This window comes from Pollachius pollachius (assembly GCF_949987615.1).
Source record: "Pollachius pollachius genome assembly, chromosome: 8".
Taxonomy (NCBI): Eukaryota; Metazoa; Chordata; class Actinopteri; order Gadiformes; family Gadidae; genus Pollachius; species Pollachius pollachius.
In genome coordinates, this window is record NC_136941.1 from 6,870,344 (window position 1) to 6,892,251 (window position 21,908).

Below are 21,908 nucleotides of genomic sequence, written 5' to 3' on the forward strand. Positions count from 1 at the left end.
ATTGAAGAATTGGTTGCTATGGAGATGCACCTATCACTGTCCGTGAGCCATTAGGGGGCAGTATTAGGCCTATATCACATTTCCATTCACAACTACATCGTTTATGTGAATGTGATTTTGGATTCCGCGTTTCATATGAATGCAATGCACACCCCCGATTGTGTGTATGAATAAAAACATTAATTAATGGATGGATGAATTACTATATTGCATTATTTTACTTAGTCCGTTTAGCAAATTCGAAATTTGTTGTATTTGTCTTTCATCGTCCTAAAGAAGTCTCCACAGCAAATACAACATTATCATAACTGAAAGGGCTGATGGAGTATCTGTATTCCACATATTAATTTCCCCCTCTTTTTAGTGCACTACTAGGTCTGTCTATTCTCGCTCTCGCTCTCTTTCTGTTCTGTTTTCTAATGCCTCTAAAAATGTAGAATGTAGGCAATTAATTATGTTTGATCCGATTGAGAATACACCGACAGCGACCCCCAGAGGACCGATTTAAAAACACCAGGGAGCGAGGCCTCGTAGCGACACATATTTTGTATTTTTTAGAGTCTGGAGCTCTCGGGAAAACTGAGGATACATAGGTCTACGTTATTTCTAAAGAAGAAGATATCCTTATCGTCTGCTTGAGAAATGACAATGAAAGCAATTTGAGGCCTACAGTCAGGTTCAATTAACTTCTGATGATACAGCGTTGTTGTCCTTTGCTGTTGGCTAACAATTGTTTTGTGTTTAATAAAGTAGAACAATAGTAAGTTAATATTTCCTTGAATCGGCTATGATATATCGTCGTCTCACAAAGGCATTCATGAGATATCAGCTGTTTCTATAACGTGTAGACGCTATACGCTCTTCTACCAGAAGGGGGCGACTCGAGGCCAGTGTTTGGCTGCTGTCGGTTGGCTTGAAGGAGCGCCTGAGCCAATTACAAAGTAGTTCTAGGAATTACATCTGGGCTCCCCCGTGACCATAGCAACGGCTTTAACCCGTCGCACAGAAGTAAAGGAGGGCAATGGGATAGCATAACGCCGGTATACTGAGTGCGTCTAGGTGCATGGAGGTAATTAGCGAAGCACCCAAGAAAAGCTGGATATAGATCTATGAGCAGGGAGAGGCCTTCCCTTTAGCGTTTAGCCTACTTATTCACTTACAATTAGTTACATTTGAAATGCAACCCTGTCCTTCTACCATTACTGCGAGTTGACCTACTCCTACTTCTAGACCTACTAGGCCTACACATTCTGCTAGTAGGCCTACACTAATAATAATTATTTGCTAACACGAACAAATCGGTACATGCGTTGATTAGGAAGAGATGATTAGGATCACATGAGCTTAGTTGATTCGATTTCATGTCAAACCACACTGCTTGTCAGTGGAGGAGGAATAGAAGGAGAGGAATAGAAACAGGAAAGGGCTAGGGAAGGATGAGAAGTGGGCCAAAGGAAGGAAGGAAGGAGGGCAGGAAGGATGGAGGAGCCATCGAACGTTAGATCGTTGCACTCGATTGCTGGGGATGGAAAAATGACCTGGCTATTGCATATTTAATTATAAACAGATACAAATAATACAACCGTGTGTGTGAGAGTGTGTGTGTATCATTTACTATTTGGGTGGTTGGGGACCTAAGTTATTCGTTTTCGACCAACCATATATTAACAGAAACCCACCTAAGTGGATATGGTCCAACATGTGTGTCAATCAACGTCAGAGCTGCCTATTGCCCATGGTAACCACGCCCTCTAACGGGTCCAACGCAGGATCTCGGTTCCTTGGTGCTCGCACAGCCGCTGAGTGCCTCTTATCTCAGGGAGGCTGAGGGCGAATTCCAACGGATCTGTAAAATCCAAATCACGGTGTCCTTTACAACCCAACGGACTTCTTATTGGATGTCACTCCTTTCGCTTTTTATTCGACGGAATTCGTGTCGTGTGATATGTACGGTTTCTAAATCGTGTTGTTTTTTTTTCTTCATCTGCCTCGGATCGATCCGACCGCAACGTTGTGGAGATTTCCCGGTGAGTTGACAGGTTCAACGCAATAAACACGTTCGGCTCCCTCGCCAACCCGCTCTCCACACACCGCCGCCCGCCGTGACAAGTCCCACCCTCTCCCAGTCGCTGCGTGGACGTCGCCCGTGAGAGAAGCCGAGACGGTGACGGAGAGGAGGAGGAGAAGAAGAAGAACTCGGCTGTCCCTTTTTTTCAGAATCGCAAGCAGCTTCGCTATAGGGCTGGCTGGCACGTAGCTCGATGCAAAAAAAAAAAAACCGTTAGCGAGTAAAAATAAATAAGGCGATTGCTGGGGTTTTCCAATCGGATAATAATCGCTCTCTGTGGATCCGGTCGCTACGCTGGCAAGGAGACGGACTAAGAAGAAGAAGAGGCGAAATAAAGAAGAGCAGGGAAGACACTTAGGAGGGGACTGGCTCGTCTAGCCGGCGGGACACATTCACATGTAAGTGACACACTGTTGGGTCCACTTCTGGCGGTACTTTAGCTCGTTGTCACGTCTCACCGGCTCTGGTAAAACCGAGCTATTAGCTACTAGCCGTATCAACAGTCTCCGGCAGCTAGCCACTTATCGGTGACTTAGCCTCTCCGACCAGTCCGCCATGCTCATGTGTTAGCTTACCAAAAGGACTGACTGGAAGGTGATTAGTGATCAAGCCCACTATTAACAATCCCAGCATCAGCTATGCAGGCTCGGGTGTATTGTACACTGCGGGTTAACGGGTTCTTGCCCTCCGTGTTCTCACCACTCGTACCTGAGTCAGATCGCCGACCGAGCGGTCTCTGGATTCGGGGTGGCACATTAAGCTAGCGAGATGTCATTAGGATGTGCTGCGTCTACTTGGTGCAAACTAAACCGGGTCTTAACTGTTATGTATCTCAAACAGCTAGTCACAATGTGGGTCAATCAGCCGGGGAGTTGACGTGTGTTTCTGGGGGCTCTAATTGTGTCCCGTCCCCCGAGCGCCAGCGGTTATCTGTATTTCCTCAGCTAACGTTGAGGCCCATATCTTTGCACTCAAACGGGTGCAGCCGTGGGAACTGTGTGTTCCCTCGCTTTGCGCTAGATTAACTGGCCTCTCCTTTTTTTTTATGATAATATCACTCAACGGCATGACTTGCAACTGAATAGCATAACCAGGTTTCTCCTGAGCTGTCAGATTTGATTGCCGTGACGTCGGTAACGCTACTGCCCTTGCCACGCGAGCTGCCAGTATTGCTGTCATCATCATCAGCCACACACACACACACACACACACACACACACACACACACACACACACACACACACACACACACACACACAGTCTAGAGTTTAGAGACATGTACTGGCACCAAGAAAGTAATCTGTTAAACTCTGAACATGTCTGTTTACAACGGGATCAATTCAAACTCAAAATCATGATCGAAAGAAAAACATGGCTGATGTCCACATTCTGAATCCCCAACTACCACCTGTCCATCAGCACCAAGAATCCCATCTGTGAATTTAGTAAATATCTCGTGTTATTACAGTAGTGCAATGTCAATGAGGCCTGGAAAACACCCCAATACGCCATGTGAATGACCTCTTACCTCGCCTTCCCCCTTCCCTGTTTAGATAGATAGCATCCTTCGCCTTGCGAGACACACAACACAGCCATGAGTATCGAGATACCCGTGGGGCTGACCGAGCTGCTGCAGGGCTACACCGTGGAGGTGCTGCGACAGCGGCCAACGGACCTGGTGGAGTTCGCCGTACAGTACTTCACCCGCTTGCGGGACAACAGGAGTCAGGATGGGGCGGGCGGCGGCGGCAGTGGGAAGCCCACCAAGGGCGTGATGTTTGATGGCGAGCCCATGCAGACAGAGTCGAACGGCGAGGACGACGATGACGACGAAGACTCCGACTTTGAGCGTAAGTGGATGTTGTTTTTCATCCATAATTGTTTAAATGTTTTGCTGTGCCGGAAGCAGTGGTCATGGCCAGTGACCAAAGAGGAGAAGGGGGGGGGAACACACGCCGTTGGCCGTGCGGGTGGAGGCTGGCGGGGGAAGGGGGGGGGGGGGGGGGGGGGGGGGGGGAGCGGGTCAAGAGGAGATGAAGGGGTCACTGTCCTCCAGGCGGATTGGATGGATGGGGGGGCGGGCATGGGGGGTGAGGGGTGCAGAAGCTTCCTCATTGCTACCCGTTAGGTAACAACAGGAAATTGTCATTGTTTCCATGGCAACAGTCAGTTGGCGGATCCTACATTTGCGCTCCCCCCCGATAATCATTTCATGAATATTTCTATTCAAACACTGAATTTGAACACGACTCTTGACAAGTGCGCAGGTATTGTATCTTCTGCTGTCTCACTTGTGCCATACTAGGGAGACCTGTGAATAAATAATAGCTGGACTACAGAAAATGCATGGCTTGCTAATGCATGCCAACCTCTATGGAGTGAATAGGACCTCCACAGCCATAGATGTGTCGTCAATGTTTGCTCTGTGAACACGATCATCATTGCTCTTGCTGCTTTTTGAAGAATATACGCTCGCCAAGACTGGACTTCGTCACCCCCTGTCACACCAAGTGGTGATGGCTAGTGGTTTCGAAACGCTCAGTCTCAATTCATGGGGAGTGGGTTAATAAATAAAAAAAATCCCTTTGATCAGCTGGGAGAGGGCTCTATATATGGGCCCTTCGCTGAGGGGCCCTTAATTTGGTCCCCGCAAAAGCACCTTGTGAGTCTGCAGCCTCGCTGTGCCCCTGGCTTGGTTGTTATCTCACATGCTCTATGGCTGGCCCTCATCTCTCATCTGGCCTTGTTGCATTCCAAACACATGAGACAGCGACACAACAGCAGCCGTAAGTGATGCTAGGCTGGTCACAAAACAATAACACGACCACAGAAGTATATGTATGTGGATGGACTTGTTCACACTGACGTTATCAGGAAGCAGGTTTTCCTACACATCTTAATTTAAATGGGGACATTTTACCAAGTGAGATTTTTTTCTCTTAGTCAAATGCATAATATTCTCTCCACAAAATCACTCAATTAATGCAACTTTCACATAGCTTTTCAAAATTCTTTATGGCTATGCTTCGGTTCTGTGTGATATGTATTTTTTTAAATAATGCACATGTTTTGGTTAGGCTTAGGATCTTTGAAAATGCTCATTACGGAATGAGGAGAACTTCCCCTGTGCCCATATTTGTATGTATATGTTGACATCAAGTGTAATACTAACAATAGACCATGTAGGTGATGCAACCATATCTGGCCACAGATAACTAGTGTACCCATGCTCATGGGTCTTTTGCCACCAACAGGCATGGTGGTCAATGTGCTGTTAGAAATCAGTATTTCAACTTTTAAAAGTCAACCGAAACACAGGAAACGGCTCCATCGGGACAAATATACATTGAGAAAAACATGCTAGTTCTGGAAAGCATGCAATGACCGATTGACCGGGAAGGCCATGTGAAACATGGAATTCATCCTGTAAATAACTTCCCATGGTACCCTTGGCTGAGCCCTGACCACACAGTAAGGGGATATACAGACAACCCTTGGGTCACCGCTGGTGTCTCTCTCTCCCTCTCTCTCTCTCTCTCTCTCTCTCTGCATGCATGCTGGCCAGGCAGAAGAGATGAGCTCTCCCACAGCTGAGTGCTAAGCGGCTGACGGTAACGTGACCTAGATGGTATCTCGGTGTGTCGCAGCCAGGGGCTCATGCATTGTGAATGGAGGATCTGTGCTTTCTCAATGAGCAGATAGGCTGTGATGAATTCTGCCGCTATTTCAGGCGTTTTTATTGGGGTCCAATGATGTGGCGGTAGCATCCCGGAGACAAAGAATGTCATTAGTTGGAAATTATTGTTCCTTGGAAACTAGAGGGGAAGTGGAGGCTAGTAAGCTAGCTGTGGGATTTCTCTGATTTATCACGTGTCTTGGTACATTTGTCCACACTTGTCAGCCTCTTTGGAAAATAACCAGCGATTGGTCAGAGGTCTTACTGAACTCTGAGAAAGTAAATAGTTCCCGACGGTATGTCACACATGGCACTTTTTCTGCAATCCACCACCTACTCTGGTTTTAGGCATGCACAGAAAAGATTGTTTAATATTATTACATTTTGTTTTTATGTGCTTTTTAAATGGTCATGAAATTTGATCCATCGTGATACACGGTTGTGTAGTCCTTATGGGGAGAACACATGTCCTGGAATTTTGAGAAATATTTTATTTTTGTATAACTTATAGCCCTACTTTGGATGAAAGTATTTACGGGATATCTGTCTTTTATTTTGGTACTTGGTACAACTTGACTCATTTACATTGCTATATGTGAACCAAAATAACCTAAGTGCTAAGTAATGGCAGCTCTTGCATTATAAGTCAGAGATCCAAAGAACCTGGCCTGGAGGGTAAGAAGGATGTTTCAGTTTTTGACTAAACATTGGGTGTTATTGAACAGATGTGACCTCTCGCTTTTGTGAGTGTATGTGTGTGTGGGGGGGGGTTCCGTGGGTGTCATATGCAGTGCATGTGCATCTCTGTTCATGCACATGGATATATACTGTGAATGGATTTAACCCCCTTTCAGACTCCGATGCAGCAGTGTGGCAACAAAAAAAAGTCGATCTCACTGCAGCCGTGCGGATCAATGTTGGGGCTGGCAGCGCCGTCCACACCTCATACTTGCTACACCCGAGGACAGATAGCTGATTCTGCATTAGTGTCGTATGAGAGACCGCTTTTCTTTCCCAGAAGCAATGGCCACACACACACACGCACACGCACGCATGCATGCACGCGCGCAAAATAAATAGGGTTTGATGACCGAATGGGTCCTTGCCTCCATGACCACATACTTTGACAATATTCTCCATTTTGGTTGGGCCAGAAAGACCTATCATGTTGGCGATTCCGGCTCTCAGAGGAAAGCAGATCACATGCAGAAAATGGGTGTTGTAGCTGTGGCTTGTAAAACATGCCAAAGGGTCATTAAAAGCCTCAATGTATGACGTTTACCTGCCCTTCAGCAAACATTGAATCCTCTACCTTTTATGATATTTGGTGCTTTTTCACCCCAATGAATCGGGCTATTGATTCCCTAAGTAATACAGCCAATAAATAAAGGGTCGAGGCTGAGTTAACAATTGCGAAACTTCTTCTGCTGTGAATGTGTTCAAAATTCAGATGGCATGACACGCTCCCATCTGTTGGCTTAAATAAACCCCCTAGCTGCTGATTTGTACTTACTTGGCTTCCAGCAGCCCTTCCAACTGTTGTATGTGTGACGGTGAGCAGAAACTAAAGCACGTGAGTACTAAAAGTAATAAAAACAAACTCACCAAACCAATAAGTGCCTCTAGCCCTCATTCAACCTAATTGCCGCATCTGAAGTGGTAATTTTGCTGGTAATTCTGTATAATGTGCCTAGCATTTTGGGTGTGTGTTTTTTAAACATAATTTAAAAGCGCTTGTAAACACAGCCACACATGATGATGTAGTGCCCCCCTAATGTCAATAACGAGTGTCCTTTACATGTAAATATTTCTGTTACACTTAAGGTTCGTTGTCATCCTTCAACGTGAGCTTACTCTCCTTGTTTCCATTGTCTTCACATGGTTCAACTGTCACCATTCGGCTCTTAAATCTGCAGTTCTAGTGCTGGAAGTGAATCAAACAGTGAGACTGCTTGGACCCGCTTGAATTCAACGCCTTCTACGAGACCCAACAGACTGTAGAAAGTAACCTGAGACTGCCCAGTGTTTAAAGTAGACCGCTTTAAGGGAATACCTTTATTGAGTTAGGAGAGACAACAGGTCTCTGTTGGGAGAAGGAACATTGGCCCGGCACAGGATTACGATTTAATTAGTTGGAGTAGCTTCTAGTAAACAAGGGGAAATATGTATACTTGTGTAACACAGAAATGGCTTTTGTATCTGATATCCATTTGTCCTTTTTGAGGAGAAAAGCCATCCTGCTTCACTCTATGACAGTCATACCGTTTTCATTATTCATCACTGTGCTCTTTATCCCCTGTTTTTGTATTTACAGGATATTGCTGCATTGAGATTAGAAAGTTTGCTTTACGCCAGACATTTGAATAAACCAGATGGCTGTTATCTAATGTACTCTTATGGTCTCTTGACAAAATAGCACCCATTTTCTTTGCTCAATTCTGCCCAACTTGTGCAGTTTTAATTCGGCAACCAGGATCACTGCAAAGGCCTAAGCTGCTTAACATTTTCTCCAACCGAACTACCATAGCTCTCTCCTATGGGGAGATTTGTGCTCTCTAACTATGCTAATGAATCATTCATTGGCATTACGAAACCCTGGTGCATAATGCTCCTTTGTTTTAATCGAAATTAAGCATTGTTATATCAATCAAACGAATGAAATGGAACTCGAGTGCTGACAAGATAACGAGGGCGGCGTGTTATTTCAATTGACAGCCAGGGACGTCGATTCTCTGATTCATGCAAGGTTTTTAGGATGTTTTAAAAAATGCCAACACACTGAAAGGTCCGGGCTTCTGTGTAGAAACCCTCCAGAGCAACCTAGGTAATTTATAACTTGGGTCATTAAGTGAACTAAGTAATTTGTAGCTCGGTTTCATTAAGCGAACCAAAGCATTTAATACTCTAGTCATCTAGCAAACCAAGGAATTTGTTACTTTATTCATTACACCAACAAAGTCTGTCTTCTCCGTGATCATCTAGCTAACCAAGTCTCAGTACCATGGGAGGAACAGAGACCTGGGTGGCATTTGTCTTGGAGGAGAGAGAACACACGGGTGAGGAGAAAGGACAGTCCCATGTGAGATTCTTTGTTTTAAACCAGGGATGGTTCATATGCAGGACAACAGGGTATGAATAGAGGCGTCAGGACAGGAAAGATGCACCATGTCGGGTCAAGAGATAAAGAAGAAAATTTGAAGCGTTCTGTTAAGTTTTTTGCTAATAATATCAACTGTTAGTGTATAATTCCTATTTTGCCAGATGATATGCATCCATTACATCAAATGTTATAGAAATAAAAATGTTGACACTGGTTGCCTTTTGTGTTGGCAAGAGGGAAATGAGGAAACGCAGTCCGTTATTTCATCATTAATGTAGGTCTGTAAGATATGAAGAAAATATTTACTCATACCAGACCTCCTTTATTGCAGATATTTGTGGTGGGTTTCTGGTGGAGATGCGTATTACAATAGTGAGTGTAAAGAAGTGCTCCCTAGTCGAAGCATTTTGAAAGAAATCGGACATTCAACACATTCTCGCAAGGTCAAACATTGTTTGATTTATCCACTGGCCATATTTGTGTATCCTTTTCAATTATTGGTCCTTTCTTGCATTTGTTGATTATGTTACAGACATGAATGTTTTCTGATCTGTTTTGTCAACGGTCTAGCCGTCCACTGACACTCAGATGTTGAATGTGGGTATGCGTTAGTGGAGGCCTGTGAGCTGCTTTAATGAAGACACACTATTGGTCACAGCTCCTCTTCCTGAACTGCAACTACATGGCCTCATAAACTATTGTTCCCAAGACATAATGGTCATTGGTGTAAAGCCTTATTCTGGGAAAATTTTTTTTGCATTTCCCTTGACCTTCAGTAGAGATTTTATAAAAAAAAAAAAAAAGGGGTTCCAATGAAGCATATTATAATGAGTTGGTTGCGTTTGGGAACTCTGCACTCTATCTCATGTCCCCTGGGTATGTTGTGTAGTCTGGGAAGGAAGTGGGAACGCTTCTGTTGTACGTCACTGAAATGGAGACGAGCCATCGGCATTGAAATACATCATGCTGCTGTCTTTGTGCCCCGCTTACCGTAATGCGATGATGAACCATTACATCTCCCGCCCAAATAAATACAATCAGCACACCTTGTCAATTCTAAATCTGTTGACTCAACACATCATGTACCAATGTCGACACTACAATCATTAGTATTCTGGATTTATTTAACGCATGAACAGACATCTAAGTCAATTATCTTTCACCAACAATACTATGGCGTGCTTGAACTTGTTTTAACTAGTGGTACTTGGAGACGACGAGTAGTGTGTTGGGCTAGATCTGCTGGCTATCATGGTAACCGATGGAGCGCAGCTCACTATGCTCTTTGAGATTCGTCTTTGGAAAGTGCTTTGGGAGCATCTCTGACTAATGACCGTCGCTTTTGTTGGAACCACCTGTCGGAAAAAAGCTCACTGAGGAACATGTTTAAGGGTCTAAAGTGAGCGGGTCAGTCAAGTGGGTGTTGGCCGGAAGTTTCTCGGTTCTGGCCGGGATGTCCGCAGTCTACCTAATGCTGACATCAGCCTGCAAGATCTCAGGATCCTACCTGCTCCTGAACAATAAAAACAATCGGCTCTGCGTCATTATGGTACAAGTGTTGGCTGAATGACTTAATTGTGTTGTGATAGTGCTAATAACTATTTTGTTGGTAATTAAATGACTTCATCTCGAGTTAAACACAGCTCGTGAAAAAGGTCCCACAGGTCCCACCCTGATGCCGTCATATAAAACAATGCCCTTAATAACACAATGCAGTGTTTAGGCCTTTCCCCACGCAGACAATGCTGGGTGACGTAGGTGAGCCAATCACGTACGAGTCCAAAGGAGAGCTTGTTAGCAGATTATAGATTTTACTTGTAAGCAAATCTTTTTTTCTTTTTTTTTTCTTTCAACAAATCGCTGCCAACTATTCACTTCACCAACGTTGTTTTTGTGGAGCAGTTCATGCTTATCTGGAAACCATTTGGAAAGAGTGACATTTACAAAGCATGTCTCTCTTGACATTTTGGCAAGAGGAGTGTGGACAATAGCCCTCTATAATACTCAACATGCCCACATGGGGTGCGTGTCGAATTGATATCCATGCATTTTATATCGCTGGTAATCAGATGAACACTGACAACATGCTGTTTTGATTCCGACAGCTTGAGCCCATTGGACAGAGAAGTATCAATCTACCTTGCTCCATATTCAGCCAGACCCACTCCCCAGTCCCATGAGCTAGCGATAAGCCGGTAGCATTTTGCAGTATTTTAGCATAGCTGAAGCACTAAACAGCTGTTCGCCGCCTCTTTTTTACTTGTGATGGTGCAGTGAATATACAGATCCATTCGGTAAATTCAGCCACTAATGAACCAAGACAAATTAGTTTGGGGTTGGCAGAAACCACTACCACCATTGACGTGACAGGAAACCAATAGCCGTCCACTGGTTTACAGGACTCTGGATTGGCTTGGTTTCTCAGTGCATAGAGACCCACGTCACATTGCTGCTGGTTTGATCTTTTAAGTAGGTATACCGTGCATATTATTATGAGCTCTCTTTCTCTGTGTCTCTCCTCCCCCCCCATCTCGCCCCACCTGCTACTAGTCAGCCTGGCTCTCTGTTAGGCGACTGATCTTCTCTTGGGAGATATCCAGATAGTGTCTGAGATGATCACGGTCACAAATGACTTTAAACACGCGTCTCCACTGACCTGACCGTGATTGGATAACCCGGCGTCTCCGTCTCGCCACGCGCAACTCAATGAGCGTGAACATTTCCGCAATGCCTCCAAAGCACTCACACTCAAAACCTTAGGCGGACAAGCTAAGGCTAAGCACAAGCAGAGCTGGCTGGCGCGACATGGCCGGCAGTAATTTGTATACTATTTTGTCTAAATATTTGTGATCAAGTATGAGATATACAAGGAGCGTTTCGCATATGTTTGACTTGTCTTATCTTGTTCCCTGGTGTTTGCTTGTTTTCATAGAGAGTTGCTGACTTCAGGCAAGTTCTTGGTGATGGGACATTGAGAATGTGGAATAAATCTCCATAACTTGGGAAAGGTCATGGTCTTTCTGAATGCTTCTTCCTTCTCCCACTTGTTGTATATTAGTTGTTATTTTATGGGACATCTCTTTACTTTCCAAAGGACAGGTTTTTGGGGGGGCGGCTGCTTAGCCCTAAGAGACTATAACTGAGTTATTCGATTTTAACTATCAGTGCTATACCTATATGAATAAACAAATAGTGTTTTGTGCTCCTATGTAAGTAGGTAGAAATTTCATTGTGTGCGTGTGTGTGCGCGCGCCTAATCACGTGCCACTTTGAATATTGTGCAACAGGTGACCTCATTCGCAAACTAAAAAGTGTGTGTGTGCGTGTGTGTGTATGCTTGCAGGCTAATCTATCGCTGGTCATAGCCTTGAGCCTATTACTACGATTCTCCTAAATGTCCCCTAGTCAGTTGGAGCTAAACCAGAAGTGTATATCATTATTTACATTTACATTTACATTTAGGACATTTAGCAGACGCTTTTATCCAAAGCGACTTACAATAAGTGCATTTGTTACAATAAGTACATTTGTCATAAGAAGTGCAACAATATATCGCTGTGTCGGTACAGTAAAGACGTTCATAGAACCAAGTGCAAGTATTACAATCGCTAGGCTAACCCATTCCCTGTGTAAAGCAGCGATAGCAGCTACTGTAGATGCTACACAATTAAGTACCTTGAATAAGTGCAATGTACAAGTGCCAGGACGTACAACATTCAATGGTGGCTGTGCATTGGTTTCTATGCAGAGTCGAGATGAACTCTGAACAGGTGAGTTTATCTTTGCGTTTGTCATCACAAATGATTTTTACCAACAAAAAAAAGAAAAAGGGGTAACACTTTATATTCATATATATTACCCTTTTTTAATTAGGGTCCTGCTTTTACTTTGTTTCTACCTTCCTTGCCTTTCTTTCTGAATCAGCTCTTCTTGTGTCTCTCCCTGTCGGCTCCATGGTTGCCGACTCGTCTAGTTTATTTCTTCTACTTCCAGGGACTCTCACTCTGGCCTTCCCTCCCTAGTTGTTAACCCCAAAAGCCCAGGTACTTGGTCACATGGGATGTATTTGAAAACCATCAGAACTACGGCTGAAACAATGATCTTATACAATGTTTTCTTTATATTAGACGGGTTGCAGATAACCCACAGAATAGGTTCAAGCATATGCATCTCATCTCCCACGGAACATAGAAAAAAACACTTGATTACTTTGTGAGCCAGAAACACCTCAATTTCTCGCGATACATTTCCCAGCTGTCTCTTTGCATTCGCAAACCAAAGGGCACGCAACGCAAGTTATTAACGCAAGCGATAAAATGACTAATTCTCCAGACTCGTACCACGTTGGCCACTAAACGGTTAACATTGAACGACAGCAGGTCCAAACTAAGGCTGTGCTGTGTATGCATGATAGGCATCATTTGAACCTTGGCACTTCCTCATTCGTCCCCTCACTCTCTCCGGTGTCACGGTTTGAAAATGAGGAAATCAAGGGCGGGTGGGCGGGGGGTCGTGGGCAGTCCATCCGTGGCACTGCCCTCTCCCCCGGTCCTGCTGGACGTTCAGATGGCTTCACCGCCTTCTCTCGGACTCTTTCGTTTTTTCTAACTCTCCCGCTGTCTCTCGTCTGTAATACATTGTTCATTTTAAAAAACGTTCTCCATTTTGGATTCCCTCGGTGTCTGCTTCTCTTATCAACCACAGGACAGTGTCACTGAAATGCACTGTGTTCCATTCCCACCTGTAGCCTGACGCCCAAGCCCCACCTGCTCATTCAGGGACTGCACACTATCTGAATTGACTCGAAGCCACTTTAGATCAAAGTGTATGCTGGATCACTATCGTAAATAGTACCGCCTCTCTGGGTCTTTATTCGCTCTTCTCTTCCGTGCTGGTCTTCCTGACTTACCGTGACCTTCTCCGTCTCCAAGTCAGGCTCCGGATATTTCCCAGTTCCTAACCGAGCTGTAGCTCGTAACCCATGTGATTGAGACGAAAGTGTATTGTCCTTCTGAAAGGATATGGGGGATGATTAATTGGATTGTACCGGGTTCTGACATGGGTCCGTGCTGGTCATCCGCATAGGGGTTGCAAAGTGAGACAACGCCTACGGCTACTAATACTCTCACTAAGAGGGGCGTCAGTAAATAATGGATAAGAAAGGTCCTGAACATACGCGGCATGCAGCCTCTGAATGTCACCCACTGCTTATCTGCTGGGACATTTTCGTTTTTTTATTTTAAGACTCAGATCTCAATCTCGTCTCATTGTGAAGTATTGACAGGCAGCCCCTTCCGTCTGTCAGTACCCATCCATCAGCCGTCCTGTCCCCTCCGGCCCGGCTGTTAGACTGCGTGCTGCATCAGAGCCTGTGTACAGGTCCAATCTCATTAGGACGCCTGGATTAGCGAGGGAGGGCCAGAGAGAGAGGGAAGGGGTTATTCAAGAAGCTTACAGGGCAGAGTGAGGAAGGGAGGGAGTGAGTGGGAGGAGGGGGAGAGAAAAACAGGAGGGATGGAAGGGAGTGAAATAAAGAAAAAAAAAAAGGGGGGGGGGGTGTTGGTGTTAACCATGAGGAAAAGCAGAATGGAAGACGTCCATTCATCATTCTTTTTCCACATCTAACACGTATCCAAATGCATGACTGACTGTGATTTAAGACCCCTTTTCAATAATATATTTAATATGTTTCATACTTACAATATTATATTTGATTATGTTTCATACAGTCCAGGACACTTTGTCCCCCCGTGTTATTGGCTGGCCTTACCTTCACGTGTGAGCTGCCAGTTGAAGCAGCTGTCAAACCAACCCATCTGTGAGACCCTTAACTAATCTCTCAGTAGGAACTGTAACTAGTCTCCCTGTGTAAACCATAACTACTCACTGCGTAAACCTCCTTCCGTCTTTGGCATGGCTCTGTCCAACACAGAGGAAAGAAACCGGTCATACCTCTTGGGCTTTTAATCAATCAACCCTCAAAAATGTTTCCTACGTGCAGTAATCAATAACACTCGTTACACCTTCAGGGGGGTGCCCCGTCAGTGTCATCCACAGGTGACACACTCAGGAACTCACTGGCCATGTCCACCTCTAGCTGGTTTAATGCGGCCATGGAAGCATTCTGCCTGCCTGTGCTTCCTGACCAACATGGGGCCCTGCCTAGAGAATCGGGACCGCTCGTTGGGATTTATCTGTTACGCCAATACGGTCTGAACCAATCAGAGTTCAGTAGGTTGGCTCAGCGATGGCTCCTAGGAGTCCTATGCTGAAGGGTCTGCACTCCCAGATTAAGGTTCATCCCGGGCTCTCTTTGTGCTCCATGGGCCTCCGGCCCGGTCTGGGGCCAGTAGTGCTTGAGGTCTGGAATGTTTGTGAGGTAACATGGCTGAAAGGGCCGTTGCGTTTCTCAATTAATAGATTCCTCGTGGTGGGGGCTGTCAGAAATGTGGCCCTATCAAAGGAAGTGGACTAGAAAGCATTCCGGCCTGCTATGCTGGTTTGTGTGAAGTAGATCAAACTATTTTATTTATCAATATTAATTATTATTTGAGAAGCATTCATGTGCGGAATTTTGCAACCTTCTGAAGATTTAAAAGATGTCCTTATTAAAGGCTTGATGCTCGAGATCAATTTAGACACTAACAATGTGACCATTTTCATTTGTAGAAGAGACTTCACTAAAACGTATGGTGGGATACCGTGTTTTTAATGTTGCTGAAATGTCATTTTTCCCCTTTTTAATAGCCATTTCTGAGTATGCATGTGATTGGTTTGTCTTGCCCCAGCCTTGTGTGTGGTCACGGTCACCATGGGGACGACACGGGCTGTCTGACGCTGTCGGCCTTTTAGCTCCTCCTGGCGAATTGCAGCTGGGGTTTAGTGTGATGGGCGGCGACCTCGTCTAATCAGCACCCAGATAAGGAAAAGCACAGGGTCACCAAGAGTTCACCCCTCCTCCGTCCTCCTCCTACACCCCCTTCTGCTCCCATTGAGTCCTCTCTCCTGGCCCCTCCCACCCTCACACATGTCTCTGATTATAGCTTGATACCGCTGCACGGCTGCATCACTGTGTTCCAACACAAGTTTATTTGTTTTAACAGCTTTGATACTCTTTTGTTTCACTCTTGTATCGTGTGTCTCATCGAAGGCTAGCCTCACACGCTAGCTAAAGCACCACCATTGAGAATGATAGAGAGGGCAATAAAAACAGAAAGTGGAGCAAGGGAGCACAAGTCGGGCCTTGTCTGCCCCTGAATCCGCGGCTGGATTTAGATGCAGGACACTTCGCAGTCTGCCGGGGTCTGCTTGTTGCTATGCCGGTACAGACATTGAGAAGACGGAAACGCATCTTGTTTGGCTTATTTACACCCTGCAGGGGATTCAAGCTCTATTTGAGTTTGGGGTTTTAGCACTAATTGTCAGCTAAAGGTAATTAGGGGAAGCTGAGAACACCGGTCTTGATGGTGTCAGTTGCCATCCTGATGCGGCCGTGTTTTGTAGCGAAGAGCCAGCTAACGTGCTTGTTTTTCACACCGGTAGCATGAGAATGTGGAGGTTTGGGAGTTCTTTTGTGACTGTAAATGGTCACAAAGGAGGAGGCCAGATTGAACTTGTTTATGTTACACCCCAGTGGTTTGATGAGAGAGCCTAGCTTTCTTCCCCCCGCGGGCGGCCAACTAATGCCTTTCCGCTGGTGAACATTTCGCTGCACGCAGGCCCTCTCTGGAGGACTAGTAGCTACTGTGTTCAGCAGCTAAGCCTTCTGTCGTTCCATTGGTAGCCAATGGATTCTGCAACCTTTTTTTTTTTTTCCCCTTCCCTGGGAACCAACATTTGAAATAGGCAAATAAATAAATCGCGGCCCTGTCACGCTGGAGAGGAGACAAAATCTGGCCCACATTTTTGGGATCCAGTCCCAACTTTGTTAAAGGCTTTGTTTGTAACAGAGTCTGCTTCATATCCAGTAGGTTAAGGTCTGAAATTGATTCCATTATGTATTGTAGTAGTCTCTGGGGTCTGGTTACTTAAACTAACCTTAGTCTTCTTCACCTGTGTTGGATTATTTGGGGCATGGCCTGGTTCTCCTCTATCGCATTAAAAGAGCCCTAGCCTGATTGATATACTGGTCCTTGTTCCAGTTTGAGTATTTCAAGGGGCTCCCTGCCAAATGCTCATAGCAACCCCATCCTCAGACAAATCATATAAGCTTGATGCCAGACCATAGAAATCCTCCTGTTGACATTTTGTTCTGTCACATTATACAGGTGCTATGCTATGTTCCCCCATTGATAATTCCAGTTCTGTTATGGCTAGGGCAGCAAACAGTGATTATCTTGATCTAGTCTATAATTTTGCAAATAAAGCATACACCAGAACACCTAAATAACACTATGCATTTACTGTTATCTGGAAGTAATGACTATTTTGATACTGCAACCAAAACTGTGTTACCAAAAATAAACATGCTATTACTTGACGAGATGACATTGACCAATTCCTCTACAGTTGACTCATTCTTTAACTTGTGAAGAGTCTACGTCATCCGCTGTCACGATAATCAGGGCGAATGCTTTCCTATTGATTAACCCCTGGCCTTTTAATGATGAGTTCCAGGCTACAACTGGTTTCTCTCCCCCCTATGTAAAATGTAGCTGTTGAAACCACTGCGGTATGAAGTGTGATGGTCTCCCCTCGGCTCACTGAGTTGGCTTGTTTATCTAATCAGAATTTATGGTTGAGTGGATTTACCCATGTTGCAGGGATTAAATTGTGCTCATGTAAATATCGATGCACAGGAAGTTCAAATCAAAGTGAAAGTTGAGAATCCGATATAGTTAGACCTAGTGTCTTTTGTAATCTCTTGCTCTTTTCGTTTGCATGGTAGTTTGTGTGCCAAATGACACACACACACACATACACACACACACTTTTGTCCGAACAATTCTCTGCATGACTGTATTCACCGTGTCACGTTGTGCTCGAGATCAATCCTTTCACAGAGCACACCACTGTCACGTCTTGTGACCACAGAAGTTCCTATCTTTTTTAGTGCTCCGGGATGATTCAGATCTCGTTAAACAACAACATGAAGACAGCACCGGTGACACTATCAGTCAGGCCGGTTCAAACTGATAGCGCTCTCGCTCGCCGGTGTGCTGGCTGAATTCCTCACTCTCACAGAGCCTTTTGTTCCACCACAACTCTGTTGTACTTTTTCATGTGAACGGCGAACTGTTTCCCATCACCCAGATAGAAGTGGGGGGGACTGGGGACGTTGTATGACTTCCCCCCCCCGCCTGCGTCTCCGTCGTAAGCTCTCTCAGAAGCATAACACCTGTACAGGAAGTGGTTGAGCCGCGGTCAGGCCGTTGAAGAGATAAGCAACTGGTACGCCGGGCTGACCCTGAAAGAGTGTCACCCGTGCGTCAGCGCCGCTGGGTTAAGTAGTACCTAGCTCATAAAATGTTGATGATTACCGGCGAATTGACTATATGGTTACAAGCCCCAGTGTCTGCTCAGGGGGGCGTGTCCTCCACACTACCCGCAGTGACGCGTCCACACCTTCAACCCTTTAAATTTCCCCATTGACATCTGTTCACTGATGGCATGTGCGTGCGTGTGCGTGTGTTTGTGTGTGTACGGCTGCATTGGCAACAATCCTCAAACTCACTCGTGCTCAGCCAATAGAATGGAGGACAGTTTGAAATGTCTGTCAGAATGTCGAGGTATCTTCAGGAGCAGTAGGGTCTGGCTTGTTGTGGTTTGCTTTCTGCTCTCGCTCTATCTCGCTCTCTCTGTCCTCTCTCGCTCTCTCTGTCCTCTCGTCTCCCTCTCTCTCTTTCTCCCTCTCAAATTCAAAAAAAGCTTTATTGGCATGACTATTGTGGTAAACCAAACAGTGTTGCCAAAGCATTACCTCTCTCTGTCTCTGTATCTCTGTATCTCTCTCTGTCTCTGTATCTCTGTATCTCTCTCTCTCTCTCTCTCTCTCTCTCTCTCTCTCTCTCTTTCTCTCTCTCTCCGTATCTCTCTGTATCTCTCTATCTGTATCTCTCTCTTGTTCAAAGTCAGAACAGGTGCCCCCCCCCCCCAGGGCCTGCTTATCGTCTGCTGCTCAGTGAAGCACACGCTCCGGACACACTATTGCCACATCACTCTCTGCACATGATAGGGGTAGAACAATACCTGCTGGCATTTGGAACAGTATTTTCAAAGCTAACGATGGTAGACAGTTGATTGATGTAAAACAAAACGTGCCAAAGATCTGTTAAAATATTGACTTGATGATAATTGTGACTTTTAACTAATGTAAACCAGAAAGTCGTAGTACTGCATGTTGGTCATTTAATGTTTGATGTAACCAAAAAGTTTCATTCAGAAATAATTTGGTGGTACGATTCTTCAATCCCAACTTTTTGTGTGTGAGCAATGCCACCAGAAGACGAACTATAAAATGTATGGAAAAACATTATATACAGCACATACGGAAATGTATGGATGTGTATGGCTGACACTGTGGCTTGCGGCCTTGCGGGTTGGCCTATGCTAGCCTACATGTCCCCTGACTCCATGTAGGACAGGGAGACACGGGGGGGAGGGGGGGTGGCCTGACACAGGGCAGGTAGGAAGGAGTTAACCAGCCTGATACAGGGCAAGCAGCAAGGAGTTAACCAGCCTGATACAGGGCAAGCAGCAAGGAGTTAACCAGGCTGATACAGGGCAAGCAGCAAGGAGTTAACCAGCCTGATACAGGGCAAGCAGCAAGGAGTTAACCAGCCTGATACAGGGCAAGCAGCAAGGAGTTAACCAGCCTGATACAGGGCGAGCAGCAAGGAGTTAACCAGCCTGATACAGGGCAAGCAGCAAGGAGTTAACCAGCCTGATACAGGGCAAGCAGCAAGGAGTTAACCAGCGCTGGTAGGAAGGAGTTAACCAGCGCCGGCAGCATCAGGCCCCTGTGATGTCACGAACGAGTTAAAGGAGCCCGGCTCTAAACAGGACCGGGCTGCTTCCTTTTAAGGACTTTAGTCTGCCGGAGAATGGGATCAAGGGAGGGAGGGAAGAGGGAGTGAGAGAGGGAGATACATGGTGGATTACAGTGCAGGACCGAGAGAACCCGTTGGAAGAACGAGGGACAGATAGGCAGAAAATAGAGAGCCATAGGAACTATCATGCTCGGTTGGGGGGTGAGAATGAACTTGATGACAGTCGGGGGGGGGGGGGGGGGGGGATTTGACTGAAGAGATTGTATTCTTGGCATGGAGGGGAGAGAGATATACAATAGGGAGAGAGAGCCTATAGAGGCCTTGGTGGTGGAGGGAGAGTGTGTTGCTTTGACCGAAAGGTTGTGTGGCTGATTGTGAGAGATGGAGAGACTGTTTCATTAGCTGAAAGAAACACTGTTGTTTCACTAACCCGACAGAGGCCTGCTACAGAGAGAGTTGGAAGCGGTAGGTGCGGCAACAGGGCCTCCTGCGTCAGAACAATGAAGTGTGTGTGTGTGTGTGTGTGTGTGTGTGTGTGTGTGTGTGTGTGTGTGTGCGCACATAGGTGTAAATGCAGTGGCCGTTGTCTGGGTGGCAAGTGGCAACAGTATGGCCTTCTGCATGTTCCCCTTCTCCATGCTTGAAGGGAAGGTAACACGACAATGTAATCTATCCTTCGTAAAATGGCTGTAGGCAAAACAATCAGTCTTCCTCTCTCCATATGATCCCTGCGTGCTCTTTAGATTCTTCAGGATTTGATTGGATTGGGCATAAGTGAAAACACTGCCAGTAACAGGCTCTGTGTGTGGACCAAAGAAACAAGGAATATCAGTAGCCTCCGTTTGTTAACCATACCACTTTGTATTCATGCAGATGTCTCTTTCAAAAGCGTATTACTGTGAGGCCTTTGTATAAAAAGTAACCGAGGTGAATATGCACGGGTCCTCAAGGAGCAGACCAGGTCAAGAAGGCCTCTTTCTCAAGGACGCCTAAAGGGGGCCTTGGGGATCGAACCCAGTACCTTTTGGCTCGGGAGTCCAAACCCATTGTCATATATTCAGCTGTACAAGGGAGTATGCTATTTGGGTTAGAGTGGATTGTTATATAACAGGGATGAAAAAACATGATGTACTTTGCTGAATAGTTGAATGAGTCTTTTATTGTGCTGCATGAGGCACACTCCCCTCCCTGCTCCCCGGCACAGCGAAACATTGATGCAAGGCCGTGATGCGGAGAGACGGTTTGAGTCATTCGTTCATTCATTCATATCTCCAGCTGACTCTCATATGACACCCAGCAGCCTTATCCCAGGCACCAGCATGAAATCACCAGAACTGAACACATAGGCCTTCTCTCTCTCTCTCTCTCTCTCTCTCTCTCTCTCTCTCTCTCTCTCTCTCTCTCTCTCTCTCTCTCTCTCTCTCTCTCTCTCTCTCTCTCTCTCTCTCTCTCTCTCTCTCTCTCTCTCTCTCTCTCACTCTTTTCTCTTCAATTATCATCCTCGGATCACGATGATAGATCTGGACGGAGAATTAACGCTAGTCAGCTTTTTCCTGCTTTGACAGTGGCCTGGCTTAGACACAGCCACTGGTGACCTAGTGACAAAATTACACATTCGGGCATTGATCATCTTTTAAAATGACATTCATAGGATAGGATAGGATAACACTTTGCTGATAGCAGAAAAGGAAATGCAAGGAGTTAAAGCAGCAACATTAATGAAACCAGCGTCAAGGTTCAAAGCAAAATGTCATGACAATACACAGAAAGGTTACGTTCATTTTTATTTTACCAGCCTAGCATTCTATGCTTCTAATGTGATGACATATTGTAGGCCGAGACAAAATATAAAGTTTATTATATTTGTCTTTTATTATATTCATCTATTAAATGACAACAGTCCGTTTAAAGTATACGCCCAGTGTTCTGTTGCATGCCCAGCATTTAGTGCTGCAGCAGTGCAGTGTGTACAGGCTACTTTTTATTGCTGTGGTGGTCTGCACTCTGTCCCAGGCTAAACACAACTCCTGCTGCAGGCCCATAAACCCGGAGCTCGTCGCTGGACATAGGGTCCGG

General features: G+C 45.5%; 1 protein-coding gene across 2 annotated transcripts in view; it reads left to right on the top strand.

Annotated features, from left to right (window-relative positions):
- Nucleotides 1–1,794: 1,794 nt before the first annotated feature.
- prkar2aa (protein kinase, cAMP-dependent, regulatory, type II, alpha A) overlaps nucleotides 1,795–21,908 on the top strand; it is a 40,073-nt gene continuing 19,959 nt past the window's right edge. Inside the window, exons 1-2 of one of the 2 annotated variants that reach the window (XM_079741443.1) lie at nucleotides 1,795–2,466; nucleotides 3,626–3,918. In XM_079741443.1, the coding sequence (XP_079597569.1) occupies nucleotides 3,663–3,918 (256 nt within the window). In that variant the 5' untranslated portion in view covers nucleotides 1,795–2,466; nucleotides 3,626–3,662. Of the gene's footprint in view, nucleotides 2,467–3,621; nucleotides 3,919–21,908 lie in introns of both variants that reach the window. The other variant, XM_079741442.1, reaches the window with a different exon arrangement.